At 39.2% G+C, this 22966-nt stretch overlaps 1 protein-coding gene and 1 pseudogene across 2 annotated transcripts; both read left to right on the top strand.

The window, feature by feature from the left end:
* Positions 1–163: 163 nt before the first annotated feature.
* LOC308078905 (bone morphogenetic protein 10-like) lies at positions 164–1876 on the top strand (the record flags this gene model as incomplete). Its single annotated transcript, XM_080420246.1, has 2 exons — positions 164–437; positions 825–1876. 2 exons carry the CDS (start codon positions 164–166, stop codon positions 1874–1876), a joined length of 1326 nt encoding a protein of 441 aa, XP_080276372.1.
* An 11371-nt stretch (positions 1877–13247) lies between these two features.
* Positions 13248–19741, top strand: LOC308078540 (mothers against decapentaplegic homolog 4-like; annotated as a pseudogene). The gene is made up of 10 exons (XR_013935041.1): positions 13248–13588; positions 14386–14737; positions 14919–15093; positions 15319–15348; positions 15434–15877; positions 16232–16282; positions 16406–16589; positions 17324–17492; positions 18104–18242; positions 19265–19741. The product of XR_013935041.1 is annotated as a mothers against decapentaplegic homolog 4-like (transcript).
* Positions 19742–22966: the final 3225 nt, after the last annotated feature.

The raw sequence follows: 22966 nt of genomic DNA, 5'->3' as shown, positions 1-22966 counted from the left end.
CTCTTCTGAGGATCCAGCCATATCTCCATACTTGATACTCAATCTTTGGATCCTGTCCTTGGGCTTAACCATGACTGCTTCAGTTTTCTCCAGACTTTGGCATATCTGCACTCTGAGTGTCCTACTTCTGTTGTCGACTGATCTGAGTCAGAGCAGTCCCATCATGTCTACTGAGAGCCATCACAGGGCATCTTCTGTCAGTGATGTTGCTCTTGACAACACTTTGTTGGGACAGAATGATGACTTGGATACACAGGACCTCTTGAGACAGTTTCTGTCCACACTAAATCTCACAGAACAAGGGCCCCGAGTCCGACCTGGGAGCCACTCTGCCCGTAAGGAACCACCGGAGTACATGCTGGAACTTTACAACCGTTTTGCCCATGACCGCACTGCCGTGCCCTCTGCCAACATTGTACGCAGCTTCAAGAATGAAGGTACAAACTTATTTTTTTTGTCTGAATGTATAATTTGACTTGTACAGGAAGTTTACCGTTGATGGAAATGATATGTAACATCAGAAATAAGCTGTCAATAACTTGGAATTGTGACTGATATTTTAAGGGAATGGTTTACTGACATTTTATGGACAAAGAAATGGGAGCCATGTCTTGCATTGCATTTCTACTGTATATAAGTTGCAAGTTTTACAAAACTGCACTTTAATCAATTGTAAAGACATTGTAGTTTGACCATGCCTTGCACTGATAATTGCACATGTGTACCTCCAAAAAGCCAAACTGATGAACATATATGGGCTTATCCTTTCCCCAAACGAATATAAAAATCCAACTGAGACACCCTTATTGATATTTTAATTTCAGATTCCTCCCCCTACAGTATGACGGTCAGGGGAGTGAGGATACACCCCTTGCTATTCAACATCTCCATCCCCCACCACGAACACATAGCAATAGCTGAGCTCCGCCTTTACACTACACTCAAGAAGACCCAAAGACCATATGCTGGCCTTGACTGCAAGGTTACTATCTACAAGATACATGAGGGTATTCTTTGGACAAATGAGGTGGGGACAGAAAGAAGGAGAAGAACGGATAAGGAAGAGGTGGTGGAGATGAAGGACTTGGAGGAACTGGTGACAAAGCACATCCGTGTCAGAGATAACAGCTGGATCTCATTTGACCTGACTCATGTGATCAAACTCTGGCAAAGATCAGGCTGTACAGCATACAGATTGGAGGTTCACATTGCTAACTGTGGATCAGAAGAGGATGGGACCCCATTAGAGATTACAGATGGACAGTTGGTTCACGTTGATATTTACAGACTCTTGGAGGGGAAACACAATGCTGTGATGATTGTATTCTCAGATGATCAGAGCAGAGACCATAAGCAGGATGAGCGAGAACTCGGCCAGATGATTGAACATGAGAATGACCTTCCTGAAAATCTAGAGCAGAACCAACAGACCTTCTGGGGTCATGATAATCACAACAATGGCCATGCTAGCCAAAAGGAGATGGGCAAACAGTCTCTCACACAAATGCAATCCAACCTTATCTTTGACACACCTCCCCGCATCCGTCGCAATGTTAAGAGTGAGCCATGCAAGAGGACCCCACTCTGGGTGGATTTTAAAGATATTGGCTGGGATTTATGGGTCATCCAGCCTCAGGGTTATGACGCTTATGAGTGCAATGGTGTGTGCAACCCTCCTATGACTTCCGAGGTCTCACCTACCAAACATGCCATAGTCCAGACTTTGCTGAGTGTTAAGAGTCCCAAGAGAGCTTCGCGTGCCTGCTGTGTCCCCACTAAACTGGAGCCCATCTCACTCCTTTTTCGTGATAACGGAGTGATCACTTTCAACCATAAGTATGAGGGTATGGTGGTAGCAGAATGTGGCTGTCGATAGTCGTAACACTGATACTGCAGAGTTAGAGACTGTGGACTGATGAACACTGAGAGAATTACTGGTATTTCAAACAACTCCACCTGAGAAGACAATTGTAATACTAATAGCATACCAATCAACACCATAATCCTGTCCTTCATCATTTGTACAGTCTAATCTAAATCAAACAATCTATCTATCTATCAACCAAGTATTTAAGGTAAAGTCATGTATAAAAAATGTGGGTCAGGATTCTATCATACAGGAAATGAGACATGAAACTGCATTGAGCTGTAAATTTGTGGTTGTATAGTAAGTATATCTCCATTGCATTTTGCTAACGGCTGCTTAAGATGCTACATTATAAAGCAATGATTCTGTAGAACTTAAAAATTAACTAAATGCAATTTAGACAAATGAACTTTATAGTGTGAATGTGATGAATCATTTCTTAATGTTATTAATAGCTCATAGTAGTAGGATGAGAATTGCTTAAATGTTGTGATATTTACAGTATATATTAAATCTTGAATTACAAACCAGATAGTAAAGAATGACTGATTGGACATCTGCACATTGGAGAATGGATATAGTACTGTCTAGGCTACATCCTTATGCAATGTCCAATGTAAATAGGGGTGAGGTAAGGTCTGGCAACTGCCAACTAATGTAATATATAATATTCTGCTTGAAATATCTTGCTTTTGCAAAAGTAATAGCAAAATGAGAACCTATCAAAATATGTTGTTATTTACTGTTAATCCATGTATATCTACTCTTAATCCATGTATGCATCCATGTATCCATGAAAAAGAAAGTTAGGCTTGTATGCAGTTGGACAATGTCTTTCACTGTAGGTATTCCTTCGGGACAGGATTATAACACAAGGAAACAGTCAATTTCATTTTTGTTGCTGTTGAAAGGAACCTCTAAATCATCCAATTCCAGTACAGATGCAATCTTTACTCTATGCATTAATAGCTTCACCTCCCACCTCTTGTGAATGCTAAACCTAAAAATGGGAGTTTCCCTGAAAAAGGAAAGTAAAGATGCCAGACAACACAATTTACCACATCCATTATATTTGTATCAATAGTGTCCTGCTTCATTTATAAGTCAGTGCCGAAAATAACAGATGTACAAGCGTATAAATATGGGATAATCACAATGCTCCCCACCAATTCATGTTCCCCTCACAAGTCAACCCTCATCTTCCTATCGTCACATGCCAGGCGAGCCACCCTCTGTACCCGTCCATGCCATGGTGATAACAAGGTGTCGGGAGCCTGGAGTCTTGTAGACCATCACTCAGGATGAGACGCCACTCCAAGTGGGCAACAGTTGAGAGAGGGTGGTGTCAGATTCCTGGTCTCCAACGCAAACCAGCCGTTAGGTTACTTGCTGCCATTGGATCCCTCCCACTTCCTTTTTCTAACATAGGCACACTCCAGACCCTTATCAAGGCCATAGCAACAGAACAAATGGAAAAAAAAATCATGTCACATCATCACCTAACGTCTGCTGTCAACAGTGGGAAGTAGATAACAGCTATGGAGTAAGTAACGTTGTGGAACCTCCTTACTCAGTAAGATCCTCATTTCATTGGAGGTCACTCACAGATTAATTTGCTGAGTCTAAACTGTCTTACTTTTCAAATTCAAATATGACAGACTTGTATTTCAAATAAAACAAATCTAAAGATATCCAGAAGGAGAAAATGTTGATTAATATTAATATATGTATCTATATTTATTTAACAACACAATATGCATATTGTGCTAGAAAATTGTTCCGGTAATATATAGGCCAATATTAACATTGTTTGCCTTATACTTAAAGTCTGAAGTTATCCATGTTATATCTGCAGCTTGGCAGACTTTGATAACCAGATCCACAAAACCCGCCAGTTATCCAGTTATAATCACTCTGCATTAAACTGAAACGTGAAAACGTTTAAAACATGATAAACACAAGTTGTTTCATAAAGTGTGCAAGGTTTTGAGAACTATAGAGAGATGATGTGTTTCATGTTTGTTCCCAGTTAGGCCATTCCTTTTTGTTTATTATCAGCTAATATGCAGTCCTGATTTCATTTGTTTTATATTTGACACGTTTAAAAATGCTCAGTTTTTATAATGCTCATTCAGGTCCTCTTGCTGAGGAATTCCTACTGTTTTCTTTTAGTTTAGTTAGTCTTTCAGTACCGTTATCATATATCATTCTTGGAACATGACTGTGGCAGGAGCGTGATTCGTATTTGAGAGGAGTTGTGAGCAGGAAGTACAAATATTACAGAATATTATAGAAGATACATTAAGAAAGATTAGAACAGGAGAAACGATTATTATGCAGGTAGAGAGCTAAAGAGCTAAAATGACAACTAACACTGCCAGCTGATCAAAGTATCCATTGGACATTGGACCTTTAGAATTGCACTGAAAGACCTTTATTGAATTTCTGTCTGTAAACACGACATAAAGAATTATAGTTTACTTTTATTTGAGTCTATGTACACAGAATAAAAAGCTTGCCGTATGGAATATATCCCATTCATTTGGAGCCATTTGATATATTTTATGCGCTTTTGCTTAGATGAACAATGTAGATAGATGGGAAACTAAGGACAGAACAGAAGGGTGACACAATACACAGATATCCAGCAGGAATCAAAGACACAAAAATCCAGTGTTAAATAGCGTCAAAACAGACCCATACAAGATAGAGTTAAATTAACCGGGGGCGTTATTGTATATGATCACATGGTTCGGCAACATGTGCTCCACCAAAATATTATGTCCTATAAATATCCAGTTATATACAGTTTATGTTAATTTTCTTTTTTATGTAAGGAGTATTTCTCATATTTCTTGGTTCTTGCATTTCAGTGCCTATTTGAAAATAGCCACACATAAAAACATGGAGAAAAAGAGACAAATTGAGAGTGATTAATCCAATGCCTCTTGCCTCATAGGATTAATAAATGGATTATGGTCATAAATTACTTACAGGCTGTTATTTCTCTGTTCTCTGGTTATAGAGGCAATCAGTCTTTACGCACAAATAACATGGCTTGACTATCATTATTACAGTGCTGTGAATACATTATAATCTACCCATTCCAAGTATACTGTTATGTAGTATTAGACTTTAAATAAAGTAGTAATTTATAAAGTCTGTGGTTTTCTTGTATTCTATGTGAAATGCATACCAATCCATGACTTGATGTCATAAATACAGAGTATGTGTATTAAAGTTGTGTCTTTCACCAGTCTATATATATATATATACTACATATTTCATCCCTGGATTTGTTATCAACAATGCCGCACATTTTACTACTTATTAATAAAAGCCCACATTATGTCACATTTGTATTCAGCTCTCACTATCTAGAAAATCTCAGATATGTGGAGCAGAGGCATATATTTTAATAGATGGCCACTATTACAAGCAACATAGCAAGGAATGAAAGGTTCAGATTCACAGAGTTCTATGAAAATCACAGGAGAATACACTAATTAATTCCCTCCTATAGACAAATGTATTAGAGCAAAAGCAGAGGCGATATGGCAGATTGTTCAACGATGAGTGAAGGACATGAGTAATAAGTTATGAGTTTTTTTTTGGTTTATGATCAAAGATTTGTCTCTGTAGTCAGAATTAGGGAGGGAGGGTCTTTCCACCATCACGGAAGAAGATTTAAAGGAGTAGTTCACCCAAAAAAGTACTTATTTTCTATCAATTACACACCCTATGAAGACTTGAATTCATGGAGATCTTTTTGTTTTTGTCACATTCCTAAGCCAATAATTTGATGACCGGCGGTCTCTCCGGTAGGAGACTCAAAGGTCTCTTCCCAGAAACATTAGCATCTTTCCGCCAGTAATAAAATTATTGGCTTAGGAATGCGACAAAAACAAAAAAAATCACACCCAGTGTGAAATGAGCGGTGTATATCACAGTGATGGAAGCTCACTTAAAAAAAATATATTTTTTTGAAGTGCGTGGTGCTATTTATAGGTTATGAATTTCATCATGCTAGCCAATCACAGTACTGAGCAAAGGGTCTGAATACTTATCAGCCAATCACAGTACAGGTTATGAATTTCATCATGCGTCTCGCTAGCCAATCACAGTACTGAGCAAAGGGCATGAATACTTATCAGTCAATCACAGTACAGCGACCCCAACCCCACTTATAGGAGCGGCTACACCGCTCAAAAATCTCCATGAATTCAATGCTTCATGGGGTGTGTAATTGATAGAAAACAAGTCATATTTTTGGTGAACAACTCCTTTGAGATCCATTAGAACCATGACCATGGTTGCAAGGAAGGGAGAGCTACATGGGAGAGTAGAGGCACGCGTTTGGGGAGAAGCTACAGCTTGTGTTCCATTCAAGGTTAATCTTTGGCAGCGTATTCCGGTACCGTCACCCAGTGGCGAGGATCTTATTTGGCAGCCTACCACTGGCACCGGCTTGCTCTTCACTCGTAGGTGAGGTAGTAATTCTTCAATAACAGCACACTTCTTGCACCAATGTAATGACAGATGTGTTGAAGATGAAAAGGTAACACCATGGCAACAAGTTTATGTATAAAAAAAACTCACTCTTGACCAACAGAAGGGAGGGGCTGCCCACAGAATTGACCCCTATCACCCATGGTTTCCCACCAAATTAACTTTGAAGTATGTCTGCCGCATGGGGGAAAAGGCTGGATTAAAGCAAGGTTTTGACTAAGCATGGCATTAGACTGTATAAGAGCCATGGTGTTACCAATCTCAGCAAATTTCATGGGAATCTGACCCGTAGATTTTGAGATCTCTCGTGGGCAAGTGGACATTTTGGCCTAATGGTGGTGTTACAGGAAAGGGTCATCTTCCAGCCGGTGCATTAAGGGTGATAACATTGGCCTGTGGTAGCAAGATTAATAGACTGTCTGGGGCTATGCTGCTGTTATTCTATTTTTCTGCACAAATCTTCTTCAATAAATTGTACACTTCACCCTGTCTGGAATATCAATATTTTCACATAAAAGGCCGGTCCGTCTATGTGGCCATTCGTCCTTCAATCAGGCCATCTGTCTGTGTGTCTATTAGTGATGAGCGGGCCGACCCGTAACCCGCGCCGCGGGTGGGTCGAGTCAGGATTTCAGAGGCAATTATGCGGGCTGCGGGTGAGCGGGTCAGCCGCTCTCACACGAAAAAAAAAAAAAAAAAACTATTTTGAACAACATGCTCGTTTATTTAGCCCATGACAATGTTGTGCTACTGTAGACATTTAAAGCGACTTTGGGATATATTCCCACCGCGGGTCGCGGGCGGGTTGAGCCATAGATTTATTGGTTGAGGCGGGTTGGGTTCCGTCGCGGGTTGGGGCGGGGCGGGTCATGAAAAAACCCGACCCGCACATCACTAGTGTCTATCCATCTGTAAGTCTGTCAATCTGTCCACCACTTTGCTCCCAAACATATCTTCAAGAACTGAAATCAGATTTTCAGCAATTTCACAATATACATCCAAAATTAGGCTTACAAATTGATTCTCACAGTAAATACGATTTGACAGCTTGCTCATTGTCTTCAACATTAATATACTGTATAACAAAACTCTATGCTGTAGTAGTGTATCCATTCATTTATTGTCCTTTTTCTCTTCAAAGTTGAATTGAGCGCACGCACGCACTCACACGCAAGCACGCACGCACGCACGCATGCACACATGCGCGCACAAGCATGCACACATTGTCTGAGGAGGATTGTTTTTTCCTGTTTTTCTTACAATATTTTCTGATATGATTATTATCATTATTATTATTATTATTATTATTATTATTATTATTATTATTATTACCCTAATAATAATAATAAGTATTTTTATTACTATTATTATTATTTTACCTTAGTTTCTATCTTCCATGTTTCTACTGTGAAAAATTAAAACTACAAAACATGCTAGAGGTGGGGTCTGTGCGGTCATCACTGAGAAACCTAGTTAGCCAAGAAGTCAGAGGGTCCAGACTGGTCTTCAATCATCATGACAATCAACACGTTTCATTCCCTTGGGTGACTGTATTGTACATATTTTTTTCCCCCTCTTTTTTTTTTATTTTTGTTGTACATAGTGTTATTATTTTTTATTTTTTTTGCTGTTTATTTTGTAATGATATTTTAACTGTGGTGCCACTATATATGCCTATGAATTGAATACCAAGGCCCTCATTGGAAACAAGTCCGCAAGGACTTTTATGAACGGACCTGTTAGACAAAGTATTTTAAATGTAACTGTGCTGTTTTACATTTTTGCCTAATAAAATATTCAATCAATCAAAAGTAACAGATTGATAAATAATACTATTGCTATAGGATGGATTAGTTGTCAAAATAACCACTAGGGGGAGACAATACAACATAGGAAATATTTTGTCCATGGAGGAAAGCATTTTACTTCTATCAAAATGATGCATTTGCAACATCTTCAGGCCATTTACACCAGTGGTTTTCAACCCTTTTCATATCAAGGTCCATTATTTATTCAGCATTTGAGCCATGGACCACCGTTTGATGAGATTTAGACTCTCAGACCCAAGACTTAGAATATTTTGTTATCGTTGGATACGATTTTGTCCATAATTCCATGCTGTATTTATGTGGTAGGCTACCATAAGGAGAGAGAACAGGCAAACGTTGATCAAAATAACAATTCTTTCATTAAGTAATGCAGATGTTTAACAAGGGTAAGGGTCCATTTGGTTTCATTTTACACTCTCAAGAGTAAAATATCTATAAGGGTCCTCCATTTGGTTACCCCAACTCTCCATCATTTAGCTGGAGACCACCTGGAACCCCCTCAAAGACCACTGGTGGTCCCTGGACCACTGGTTGAGAACCACTGATTTACACCATAAAATGCCACTGTCAACTCAGAGATGAGAAAGAAAGACTATTTCTTCTGCATGGATGAGCTATTGAATATTTCACTTTGTGGATAAGATACAGTAATAAATAGATAGATCAATAGATAAGAGACTAATAACTAAATAATTCATTACTAATTAATAACCATTATTACATGCAGTTATACCCAGGGCCCAATTAGAAATCGCAGGGCATGGGACAGAGTGGTGGAATGCAGAAAATCACGATAACCACTTAAACCCTATATAGGCTACTTCATTGTAGGCTACAGAACATCAAATAGTGAAAATAGCCAATCCACAAGCTCAAATGTGAAGTGTTGGTCTGCTATTTTCACCGAATATTCACCAATCTTTCTTCTTTGAATAATAACTGACATTCTGTGGTATACATAAAATGAAAATCAGTACAGACAAACCTGAAACCTGCACTAGAACTTTGTGTGTCTTTCATATGAAGAACAAAGATATATAGGCAAATCTCTCATACACTAAAATATTTTCCTACAAGGTGTTGACCTTCCAGTATGTCCATGTTGGAAAGTGATCCTATCTCATCCTGAGGGAGAGTACTCAAAGAGAGTACTCAACGTCCTGAGGTTCAGCTCCTTTCAGTGCAGTGCTTGTGTTGGCACTGCACACTCATTTATTGGCATGTATCTCAGTACAGTATTATATTTATCTACTTTGCTACTATACAGGACTATCACAAAGATTGTGGTCATCAAGGTTGGGGTGGTGGCAGTGGTGGTGTGGGTGTGTGTGTGATTCGTGAGTTGCTGTGATAGGAGAAGGATATCAAACGGAACACAACCACCCTAAAGACTAATCATTGTGTATATTCCTGCACTATACCTGCACCCAGTGATCTTGGTACATAGAAATTGATCTATTGAAGATTCTGACTTTCAAATGTACATATTTTTTGTTTTGATTGTATTGCTGTATTGTTGCGAACCAAGTGGAGCTTACTATGTAACTCTGCTTGGGTTGTGTCTCTGTCTGTCTGTATCTCTGTGTGCACTGCCTGTGTGCAGCTCCTCTGAGATAAGTAAATGTCCAATTTAGACGTACCATACATCAAATGAAAGGTCTTTGAAAACTGACTGTCAAGGTTGCGTTTAAGCCCGCCCCTTCCCCCGGAAGCCACGCCCCGGAGAAGGCTCCTAAAAACTCCCCATTGAAACCCCATGTTAAATGAAAAGTGCCCGAATCGCTCCGAAACTTTTTCTACCCCCCCTAAGTGGGGGTCTACGAACAAATACTTCGGGCTCGGATTTTGGCTCCGCCCCCCGGAAGTGGGTGAAACAGGCACTTCAAACACTTTGTTGAATTGTTCAAAAACATTAAAAGTTTATTTTTTGGGAATTTGTATTTTTCTAAGATGCTCCTTTTAACGCAGATTTTTTTTTGATTATTATTTTTTTTTTTTATTGGTTACTTTTTTTTAAAATATTTTATTTCATTATTTTTTTTAATTTTTTGGCGTTCGCTTACCGCGTTCGCGCGTCTTACTTGTTGTATTGTGCTTTCTGCTTTGGCAATGTAAACGTATGTTTTCTCATGCCAATAAAGCCCTTTGAATTGAATTGTGTGTGTGTGTGTGTGTGTGTGTGTGTGTGTGTGTGTGTGTGTGTGTGTGTGTGTGTGTGTGTGTGTGTGTGTGTGTGTGTGTGTGTGTGTGTGTGTGTGTGTGTGTGTGTGTGTGTGTGTGTGTGTGTGTGTGTGTGTGTGTGTGTGTGTGTGTGTGTGTGTGTGTGTGGTTAGGTACATAGTGTCCCCTGGTGGTCGATGTAGTAAATAACTACATTACATCATATATAGTCATATTGACTTGCATGAAATTAAATGTACCGGTAATGACACACTTCTTTGGGCTACTTTGGTCAAGTTAGCATTTACTTTTTATGTTCACAATAAAGGCATATACTCTGTGGCTTTTGTAAAATATAATAATGTGTGTATTTAATTGTACATTGAAGAGAGTTGGATGTATAAAACATAAGATTTGTATCTAAATGTCTATTATAGTGGTATAGTGGTAAATCAAAGTCTATTGCATTGTTGTTGTTGACTTTTTTCATGTCTGCTTGCAGTTTAACCACTTGAACCCTACTGTCCCTATTCTGGGATGAACATTCAGGGCAAATAGCAGATCTACAAGCTCACAATGAGTCTCGATGCAAGGCGTTGTGAGCTATTGGCTATTTTTGGCGAAGAGACTTGGTGTAGAGGGGGAAAAAGGAGAGGACCTAGTATAGAGCACTGGGGGACTTGGGTCAAAGTATAAAGGGCTTAAGTGGTTAAATGTTTGTTGAATGGGAGTGTAGCCTATAGTTTAGCTCAACTCTTGGATGTTAATGAGATCAAGCATCAGATCCTCTCAATAGTAAAGAACTTCTTCATAGATGGATGGATGGTGTAACTAAACTAAGCAATGTAACTGATGTATTTATTAAATGGCTTAATTCTCTATTAGTAAAGGTGTACTTACTTAAAGGTGCTTGGCAGTCAACTTTCATCCTTGCCAGGGTCCAGGTCTCTTGGTGCTGATGGAGGCAGAAGATTGTCTCTGCACATGGAGAAGAAACACAGGTGTTGGTGAATATCAACGTAAATATCTTGCTAATTATAACCACATGAATAAAATGTACATAGAGTAATTTATATCTTGCCATAAGTAACATAGTTACTAGTAACATAAGTTTGTATCCTTGCAGATATAATACATATATAATACATCATAGTATGGATTAAGTATCCATTGTATGTTTTCTAACGAGACCATGTTGCCATGCCATTATCTTCACTCAGAACCGGAAACCAACTCACCTTCCTCCACCACCCTTGTTAGCATCGATGACGATGCACGTCCTCTCTAGGGGGGCTGTCATCTTTGGCCTCCTGTGTGAGAAAATTTAGTGATTTGTAACTTGAGCTGATTTCCTTCCTCAACTGATTTAAATAAACTTCTGACATTGTTTTGAGTGGATGTTAGTGGTGGTAATAATAATACACGCATACCAACCAATTCAACTGTGTTTTTACTATTTCGTACAGACAAACTCACAAACCTTTTTCCATGTCTCTGCTTGCAGTTTAACCACTGACATGAGCCCTAGCGTTTGGGGCAAGCATTCAGCGGAAATAGCAGTTCTACATGCTCACAATGCGTTGTGTTGTGAACTTGTAGATCAGCTATTTTCAGCCAAGAGATTTAGTGCAGAGGGAAATTAGGAGGGGCCAAGTATAGACCCCTAACTCCTTCTATATGTACTAAAGATGTACTCACTCAAGGCGTTTGGCTGGTGGTGGCACTGGCCTTTCACCGTGGTCTTCCTTCTGGTCTTCCTTCGAGTCCTTGGGTGGGTCCTCGGGTGGTGGCACTGGCCTTTCTCCTTGGTATTTCTTCGAGTCCTTAATATTAGGTGGTGGTTTCCTCTTGCCTCCCGTGCGCTCGACGTCAGTTCGTCGTCTCGTCTGGAGGAAGGCTCGCATGCTCCTGCAAAAAGTGTGAGATTGGAATGTAAGCATGAACTCTAGACAATAAACAACAAGGTAAATAGTCACATATAAATAGAGCGCAGTGCAATGTAGTGCCTCAAAGAAACTAAGATTCCAGGTAAACAATGAACCTATAGCATAATGTCTAAACAACATGCCATCTAAACATTTGTGGTCAAGAAAAACAAATCAATTAAAGTAACAAAACCATAAGAACAAGTGACCAAGATGTATCTACAACACATACTATTAGTGAGGGGACCAATCATATGAAGATAGGTAAAAAATGGGTGAAGTCCTTCTTTAAAATAATACATTGTTTTACAATAGATATGCATTTGAATTTCAGTACAGTGGCTTATTCTAACATAATTCCTAATTAGACTAATTGTTGGCAAGTATTTGTTAATGAGCAAATAAAACATTTCAAAATGCATTCTTATTAAACACAGACCACAAAAACACTACAAAAAGAGCTTGGAATTAAATTTCTCGATTTCTGCTCCGTCGTATGACAGTGTGTACTGCCATAGTACGGCGAATTATAAACCATCCCTCAGATCAGTGGCCAGTGTTGCCATGTCGGCTTATTATAAGCGACTTTGGGCTTCTTTTTCTGTAAAGTTGTTTGTAAAGGTAGTTGCGGGTTTTTTTTTAGCTTGTTTCTTAAGTGTTACTTATTTAGGCTTGCTTCCATTTTTTTTAAATTATCATTTAAACCAGTGGTTCTCAAATATTTTCATGACAATGTTTCGTGCCAGGGAGCGTTTGTGGTGTTAGAATGTTTCAAAAAAAATATCCCAAACATTTTGAAAATAGCAGATCTACAAGCTCACAACGCGTCGCGATGCGACACGTTGTGATCTTGTAGATCGGCTATTTTCAAATAGCCGATCTATGGCCTATTAATTGCTTCTTTTGGGCTTGTTTTCCTAGACACGGTTGATTATTTCTCTCACTTGATCTGGCAACACTGGCAGCCTAGGAGTAGAGGGTGTTTTGTTTATCTTCGTGGCCAGCAGCTATAATCTGCGTAGTTATAGTGTCGCATTTTGCAGAATAACCTATTCCATCGAACATTAGAATGTGTTTTGTGTTTAATTGAATTAGTAAGACATCTGGCACGTGGTAGCCTAATGAGGAAGACTATATCTGTAGGCTGGAGAAGTTGCTGTCTTTCTTGTTGTTAGCTTATTATGCTAGCTAGCTAAAGCTATCGAGTGATAGCTATTTTTATTTATTTATTCACTGTGGTATAAATATACAACCAATCTTCTGCTACTGACTCTAAACATTACCCTGGAGGCGTTTGTGTAAGTCTTGTCTCAAACTGACGTGATTAACTCGTTTCATTTATAGTCTTTTAACATCAATGCGAGCCATGATGACATGGTGTAACGGATAGGCTACATGAAACAGCCAACATGTTAGTACATGTACAGTACATTTGCCTTTAATTTGGGCCATGTGCATGTTTTAAAGTCATGATGTATGTTATGAATCATATCAAACTTACGTGCATCCCACAAAGCACAGCTGTGATCAAAACGCTCCTGATTGCACCGATGTACTTTTGAATCGATTGTGTCCATTTATTTGAGATAAGCTAGTTTTCACACAATTGAGCCAAATGAGAAAAACAAAACATAAATTTGCGACTACAAAAAATTATGGGATGCTAAAAGCAGCGGAGTAACATTTAGTGTTGACAGCCAATTGCTGAGATTGTCTTCTCTTCTCCATCAACCACAAAAGATTTGGACATTTAAAATAAAATAGTGTGACTGGTAAAATACAGTATTATCCATCAGCCACTGTCCAACAATTATTATAACAACATTTATAGCAAGAATCTGAATGTAAAGGCAAAATGTGCATTTTTTAAAACTTTGTAACAGGGTTTAATGTGTTGATTTGAGGATTTACTGTGAAGTCGTAAAAGTTTTTAATTGAATGTAAGCACATTCTCGTGTTCAAATTACCATACTGATTACTGATATTAGCTAATTTGCTCATTTTGCTGGGGACAGCCTCAACAATGACCCCTGGGGGTCCCCGGACGCCACTTTGAGAACCACTGTCATAGGTAACTGCTTTTCCTCTGTTTCAGATTGCGAAGCCTAGGGTAATATCATAATTACCCTAGTTTCATCTCACCTGGAAAAGGGCCAGGGCATACAAGTGAAGGTTCTCCCTAGGATTGTAACTTTTAAGGAGCTATTATGTCCATCACAAACACCCCCACAAGTAATGATGCCTGCTTGAGCATTGTGCACAGCCTGATGTGCCACAGACAGGGGGGAGAGAGTGAAAGCTTTGCCAAGCGAGCCATTGAAAGCCTCGTCAAGAAACTGAAGGAGAAAAAAGATGAGTTGGATTCCCTGATTACAGCCATCACTACCAATGGAGCTCATCCTAGCAAGTGTGTGTGCATTCAGCGCACCCTGGATGGACGACTACAGGTATACCAGTTGACAGAAAAAAAACTGCTTTAGTGTTATATTACGTGCACATTTAACTTTAATTTAATTATCTGAATTAAATGAACTAAATATTTTACATTCTAAAGAAAAGAGTTTGGGCAAATCAATCAAATGTCATGAATATACTTTGACACTGAGATATTGCTGTCTGCACTGTTAGATTGCTGGGCGCAAAGGCTTTCCCCACGTTGTCTATGCTCGACTTTGGCGATGGCCTGATCTACACAAGAACGAGTTAAAGCAAGTGAAATACTGCCAGTTTGCCTTTGACCTGAAATGTGACAATGTCTGCGTCAACCCATACCACTACGAGAGAGTTGTTTCACCAGGAATTGGTGAGTAGGAAATCATCGTTTTTGTCTTATCATGTTGGGCTCTGATTATTTGTATTGATCAATAGAGGACATAGATCAATAGAGAGATTTAGCCCTGTGGGGAATTTCAGGTGTCATCATAGCACTGCAGTAAGCATGAACAATAGGAGATACAGGTAAAAGAAGAACAGAGATACTTAGAACTAAGAGTAACACATTATTAACAACCTTTTCTTATATTCACAGACCTCTCAGGACTGACCCTTTCAGGCTCAGGTAAGGAAGTACCTGGTCAGGCCTTATTATTCACCATGGTAATTCTATGGAATAGGCACCTAACCTGCACTTTTTGTCCTGCTAGGGCCCCTACAACTGGTTAAGGATGAATATGACTTTGACAACCAGCAATCTCACTCCAGCGCTGAGAGTCACCTGCAGACCATCCAGCATCCCCCATCAAGGCCAGGTCTCCAGGAGAGCTTCGGCACCCCAACTCTGCTTCCCCCACCGGAAGGCAGCAGCTCAGCCTCTAACTTGGCTTTTTCCAGCATCACTGCCGGGCCCTCAAGTAAGATACAGCACGATTTAGGCCTATGAGGAATCACTCTACAACACGTGGTCTCTACAATCGGAGAAAAATATTATTTTAAAGCTTGCAAGTGTAGAATCTTTTAACTCTATAATTCTATAATTTCAGATTCCAACCCCAACTGGAGCAGAAATAGCAGTTTCGTCCCCTCTGTGCCGCAGCACCAGAATGGGCATCTTCAGCACCACCAACCCATGCCTCCCGCAGGACATTACTGTGAGTGTCCTTATCTGACATTTCCACCAAAAGGTCAACTGTATAGTCCTCACACAGCAAGCCTTAACAACCATATACCAGTCTTTTTGACATGTGGCATTTTAACGCTTACTTTGTTATGATTTCATTCCTCAAAACGGTTAATGGATATAATTTTTCCATTATTGAGATATGTCTGCCTATTCATGATGGTGATTTGAAGTCGGATGCCTCTCAAAACAAACCTGAATGGTGCTTTTCCATTGCATAGAACCGGCCCGACTCGACTCACCTCAACTTGACTAGCTTTGTTTTCCACTGCAGATATGACAAATTCAATGCCATCGTTCATGAATATGTTTTTGGATTTTTCAGGGCCAGTTGTCAATGAGCTTGCATTCCAGCCTCCTATATCGAATCACCCAGGTAAGAACGCTACTGACTGAGCCCACATAATACACACACATCCTGTTAACAAACCAAACAACTGGAATTTTGCTGCTTTTGTCAAGGCCATTGATTCTAAAGAGGTTTGTTTCTTTGCTGTAGCTCCTGATTACTGGTGCTCCATTGCTTACTTTGAGATGGATGTCCAGGTAGGAGAGACATTCAAGGTACCCGCCACCTGCCCAGTAGTGACAGTGGATGGCTATGTGGACCCTTCGGGAGGGGATCGATTCTGCTTGGGCCAGCTGAGCAATGTCCACAGGACAGAGAATATTGAGAGAGCCAGGTACTCAGTCTCATTCTGTTGGAAGGGTCTGATATATGTGTATTTGTCTTCTTAAGAATGTTAATATACTATACAGTATATCAATGCTATGTGTTTTGCTTCCTTCACTGCCATGTTTGTCTTCCCAGGCTATGTCGAGGCAGGTATATCAAGTTCAAGTTCAAGTGTATTACGTCCCAAACTGGGCAATTTAGGTTACAGCAAATAATAAAAAACTTCAAAGCACAGTAAACATACATACACCACGCATAGACGGAGACAGAGACATAGACATGATCACAAGATCCAGATAATAATAGCTACCTCCTCCTGCTTCCATTATTGATGGCACGAATGGAAGTAGGTACATATGAGAATTTGTACCTATTGTTTTTAGTTGCAGGGGTCTTTAACCTTTTGGCCGGAAGGCAAGAATTCATATTCAGGATTTAGGGGATGAGAGCTGTCCGCTCTAATAGATGACGCTTTCTTAAGCACCTGCTGGTCTTATAGTATATGACTCAGACAGCTGAATTGTACCCCCACAATCTTGCTAGCCCCCTCACAACCCTGTTAAAGGCATTTTTCTGTTTAACACCAAGGTTTCCATACCAACAAATGGCAGCAAAGGAAATAACAGACTACATATGAGTATATGTCCTGATGAAGAACTGAATTGATGGAAACGTTGACAAAGCAATACAAATACAGCAGAGTTTTTTCATTAGACTCTATTGTCTTTTATTTCTTCCCAGGCTTCACATTGGTAAAGGTGTGCAGCTGGAGTGTAAAGGAGAGGGAGATGTTTGGGTTCGCTGCCTGAGTGATCATGCAGTGTTTGTGCAGAGTTACTACTTGGATCGAGAAGCTGGACGTGCCCCTGGTGATGCGGTTCACAAGATCTATCCCAGCGCTTACATTAAGGTGAGATTGATAAACTCCTCCTTTTATCCAGAAAAAAAGTCAAACAATACTATCCGAGACTTGCAGATTAACGACCTAGAAAATGATCCGTCTCGCAAACCACTGTACCAAATGAGTGCCAAATGTCTTGTGCACAATGCCAGACTAACTAACGGTATTTATTACCGCCACTAATTTCTTTCACATTAAGTTTTATACTTGAAATATTTCACTTAAATTATATAATGGATCACAGGCTGGCCACATGAAGTCTGAGATCCACACTGTTCCACTTTCACATCCCAAGATCTACATAATTAAATTAAAAATGTATTCATCTCTGCTGAAATGCAGTACAAGAAAATTATGACAAACTTGCTGTTAAACATAAATAAAAATTAAAACAAACTTTTCTGGGCATCCAGAAATCCTCCTGGCCTACACAAAAAGTAAAGTCTATGTGCGGGAAGCCCTGCTTGTGGATTTGTAGGACCCTCTCTCTCCCCTACTAGTCAGTGGTGTACTACTAACTGCTCAAGCCTTCGTAATGACCATGTGTAGCGACAGTACCGTCATCAGTTCTTGTTCCGTCTTTGTCTCAATCCTGAGCCTCTTTTTTTCTTGTATTCTAGGTCTTTGACTTGCGTCAGTGCCACAGGCAGATGCAGCAGCAGGCAGCAACAGCCCAGGCAGCAGCTGCAGCCCAGGCAGCAGCAGTGGCTGGGAACATTCCTGGGCCTGGCTCTGTGGGAGGCATTGCCCCAGCTATCAGTGAGTGTCCCATAACCACTTAAGCCCTATAATTCCAACATTTTCAAATTCAAACATTTCAGCAACAACAAAAAATAATATATATATATATATATATATATATATATGTAAATAAAGGTTATTAGTGGGGGTTTTATTTTTTAAGGTGGAAACTTTATTTACAGATTTGGATGATCAGAAACTTGTTTTAAGTGACTGTCTTGAGATTACAAAAGTTGTGTTTTAAACCTCTGTGTACATATATGGTATGTCAAGCATCATTTATAATGGTTAAACAAAATGTAATTAAAACGTTGTGCTAAGTGATGGCACTTTTGACTGTTAATGCCATTCACATGAACAACTTTAGCCACATATATTTTGTCATATGACAATTGGCAAAGATACCCGATCTACAAGCCTACAATGCGGCACGATGTGACACATAATAAACTTGTAGATCTACATTTTTGATTAATTTAGAAAGATTTGACCAAAATAGGGATGACTAAATGTGTATGAATGTCTGAAGTCTCAACTGTAATAATGGGCGTGTGATTGTTGCTTGCACATATTTATATATTTTCTCTACTACACCAGTGCCACAAAGGTAGGGTAAGGGATTTTCTTTGGCTAAAATAAGTGTTAAATAGCTCTATATTCTGATAGCACTCATCTCTCCAGCTCTTTATTAAACAGAAAATTCATTTTCAGGTCGGAATACCAATTGTATCCAATCAGAATAGAGAACTCCGTCAGGATACAGATAAAACAAGTGAAATTGGAACTGGATCACTAGCTGATAAATGGGTACTCTCCCCTGATTGGCTGAATTTTCTGTTTATTAAAGAGCTGGAGAGACAGAGAGACCCCTGTGACTGAACAAACACTCTATAGCAATGATTAATATCAGAATATAGAGCTTTAACCTTTTAACATAAAGCTTTGTGTTTTAATCAAAAAATATCACTTACCTCACTACCTTTAACTTGAGAGTTGTCCCTGCAGTGCTACACTTCACACATACTGTCATTTTGTTCTAGGTTTGTCTGCGGCTGCAGGTATCGGTGTGGACGACCTGCGTAGGCTGTGTATCCTGCGGATGAGCTTTGTGAAGGGCTGGGGACCGGACTACCCACGGCAAAGCATCAAAGAGACCCCATGCTGGATTGAAATCCATTTACACCGAGCTCTGCAGCTCCTGGATGAAGTTCTGCATACCATGCCCATAGCTGACCCGCAACCTCTTGATTGAGGTACAAGGCAACTGAAAATATTAAAACGATGTACCCTGAGCTCGCCACCTGCAGGACGGGAGTTCTTAAAGAGCACTGCAACCATTGGACTGCATGGGGGATTTGGATGTTGGACAGGAACATGGGGTGGATATTAATCCTCACTCATTGGGGATGACTTTGTGGAAGTGTTTGTTTTCTTCATGTAAAATCATGTAATCTCCGTTTTATTGTAAAATTGTACTGCAGCTACTTTATATTACCATTAAATAATTTGTCAAGGCTGTCAGCTTTTATTTGTTCTTTGTCTTGAATAGTTCCATAAAATGTTAACTGTTAAGTGAATGGATGAGCATTTCAGATGCCCAATTCTAAACGACCTCAGCTTGTCTTCCAATACCACGAGGAACCGTTTCATTTATCATCCAGCCAAGGCTGTTAAGATACATACAGTATTATGTGATTTTGGCAAAATATTAATTTGTTATAATTGAAAACATTTCCCCATTTAGTGTATTAGTGATATAATAATGCATTATCGACTGACTTGTTTTTTAGATTCATTTTTTTCTTCCAATATGTTGTCATAGTTTTCTGTGGTTGTCTATTATACCTATGTTATCTGGTAGTGTTAAGATTATCTTGCCAGTGTCCTTGGTGAGATGCCTCACTGAGTCACTGTTATCCATTCAACGTTTTTATGAGTATGGTTTGAATGATTCAGTTGAATTGTTCAAGTTGTGGTGGATTCCAGAAACGGGAAGAGGAATTGAAAGCCATATTGATGCCAGTTGCAAATTATCAGATTGCAGTCTTGTAAGTATTATGTGGTGGGGGTTTACTTTTTATCCAGCAGAATGATATCACTGTGCTCCTCCTCTCGTTCCGAACATATTCATATTTGGGTCTTTACTGTCAACTTAATTGCTTCTGTTAAAAGTATTTTATACTTTTTTTTTTTGCCACCTTTTCAATGATGAACCAAATGGATCATAACATTTCAAACTTAAAAGAAAGTTCTGTAAAGATTTAAGGAAATCAAGTGCTTAGTCTATATCTTAATTATACAATGTATGTTATACTTTCTAAATATATACTGAGTTTGAATGATGTTGGTCATTATTTATGAATATGTTTGAATAAAATTAGTTGGTTTACCTGCAATGTAGGACTCGTGTTAGACATAACAAGTTTGATGTTGGTCAATGTTTGAATAAAAGTTAGTTGGTTTACACTATGTAGGGACCACTGGGGCACATAAAAGGGTACATTGATTTGCGTGTGCCAATATTTCTTTTTTTGGGGGTCCCTCCTGCCATTTCACACCAGAAATGTAATGCATAATGGAAGCAAGATTTTCCACAACTCAAAATTTCAGTTATTATCCCCCTATATCTGCCTCCTGAATCTCTACCGCAAACAGCCTAACATGTTAACTTTAAGATGAGGTCAAACCAAACCAGGTTTGCAGTTTACTTAATTATCACACATGAATGGAAATGGGGGAGAAACAATTTGCCTCACTCTGTACAAACCAAGCTAACAAAAGCTCATGAAATTAACTTAATTAATTATAGCTAATCTGCACAAAAGGTGAAGTGTAAAAGCAACAATTTATTGATGGGGGCGTAAAACCTGCCGAGTGCCTGTCTCAAGTTGTTTGCATTGCACTGAATGCAGCTGCAAGATTAAGGAGGTGGGAGGGCACTTGACATCACTGCATTAAGTTAAACTAAAACTGACTCTGGCAGCCAGCTCATTTTAATGATAATTATTGATAGTGAAATTATTTGTCAAATGTTCTTGATAAGGGCCACGGGTGTTGGGCAGAGCTTTTTTCACTTTTTTGTTTTGAAAGGGCACTTTGGGCAGGAAAAGGGGCAGGTGCTCAGCCCCCCCCCCCCTGCACCTGCCCTAGGACTCTAGTGTTGGATAGTGTGCTCCATATATCCATGTATAATTTAACACAGTCATTATGAGAAACATTTCTTTTCAACAAGAAAAAAAGTTTATTACTGGAAAGACAAGCCACAAATTTTAAGAAAACAACACTAATAAGCTAGCCTGAGCTGAAGTCTGAAATATTCAGAAAACCAAACTACATGTGTCTTTAATAGTTTCTATATTCATCAATACGACACACTAAATGATAATGTCTTTATAAATATAAAAGTTCCCCAGTTTTCCTCATTTTTATGTAAAATACACAATACAAATCACCCTACACGCATTGGTTTTCTCTTGCCAATTTGAAAAGATACAGCATACTAAGAACTTGAAACAGCACACAAAAAGAAAGTCACATGAAATGTGTATATATATATTAGATACTATACATCATCAAAAAAGAGGGAAATCACAAAAGCACTTTTGCCAACATATCTGATGTAATCCATCACTAAAATAACAAACCAAATAGTTAAGACACAAATAAATATACTTTTCCATTTTAGTTTATATACAATGGTTTTAGTCTAGGGTGAATTAAACTAAAAACCTTCCCCAAATGCCACTGCCAAATGCTTGTGCTTGCATTAGAGCGTGCTACAGATGGCCACAACTCAGTAGACAATCAAATGGCACTTAAAACATCCAAACAGAAATCTCAAACTGACCACAGCATTCAGAAAATATCATTTTGAGTAAAGATAAAGAAAGCACGATTATGATATCATGAATGTAGTGTTATTAGAAATCATTTAACGCTCCTTGTTCATTAAGGGATTTAAGATTTGAGCCCAATTTATGCTCCGTCGCACGATGGTGTCGCGTGCTGAAAATAGCAGAACCTACAAGCAATACAAAGCGTCACGCATGATGTGAGCTTGTAGGTTGGTTATTTTCTACACACGACACGGTCATGCGATGGACGTATTAATCAGGCTTTATACAGTAGAACCTCAATCCATCTGGAGGTAAAAATCAATCATGTGTAAACTAGTAGTGTGTGTGGTCACATTGATTAGAGGATCTTGAGTCCAGCCTGAAGAGAGATCTTTACAAATCCTCAACCCAGGTATCCTCTTAGTAGCAGCACTTCAGCATTGAAATGTATGCTCTGTACAGCCACTATCTGGAGCTCACCAGAGACCAATAGTCACCAAAGCAATCTGCTCTGGCCAAGGTGAATTCAAAGGCACTGGAGTCTATTATGGGTCAGTGAAGCCGCCACATTATCCAGGTGGAGAGGCATTTCCTAGCTTTATCTTCTGTAAGAAGTTAACCACTTTCAACCTGGCATGTCATTATAGGTGAAATTGTTTGGAAATCTTCAAGAAACCGCAAAAACAGCAGATCTACAATCTCTCAAAGCCTCACATCGTGGCACGTTGTAAGCTTGTGGATCGGCTGGTTTCGCTATTCTTCGTACAATAAAGTATATGGGGCCCTCAAGTTAGGGCGTAAGTGGTTAAGGAATAGCTTATCTTTGTAATATGTCTGGTTGGAAATGGGCAGCTGTTACAAAAGACTATTTAAAATTTTTAAAAACATCATGAGGAATACAAGTAC

This window comes from Gymnoscopelus braueri (genome assembly GCF_963280865.1).
Source record: "Gymnoscopelus braueri genome assembly, chromosome: 22".
Taxonomy (NCBI): domain Eukaryota; kingdom Metazoa; phylum Chordata; class Actinopteri; order Myctophiformes; family Myctophidae; genus Gymnoscopelus; species Gymnoscopelus braueri.
This window is presented reverse-complemented; position numbering and strand designations above follow the sequence as displayed.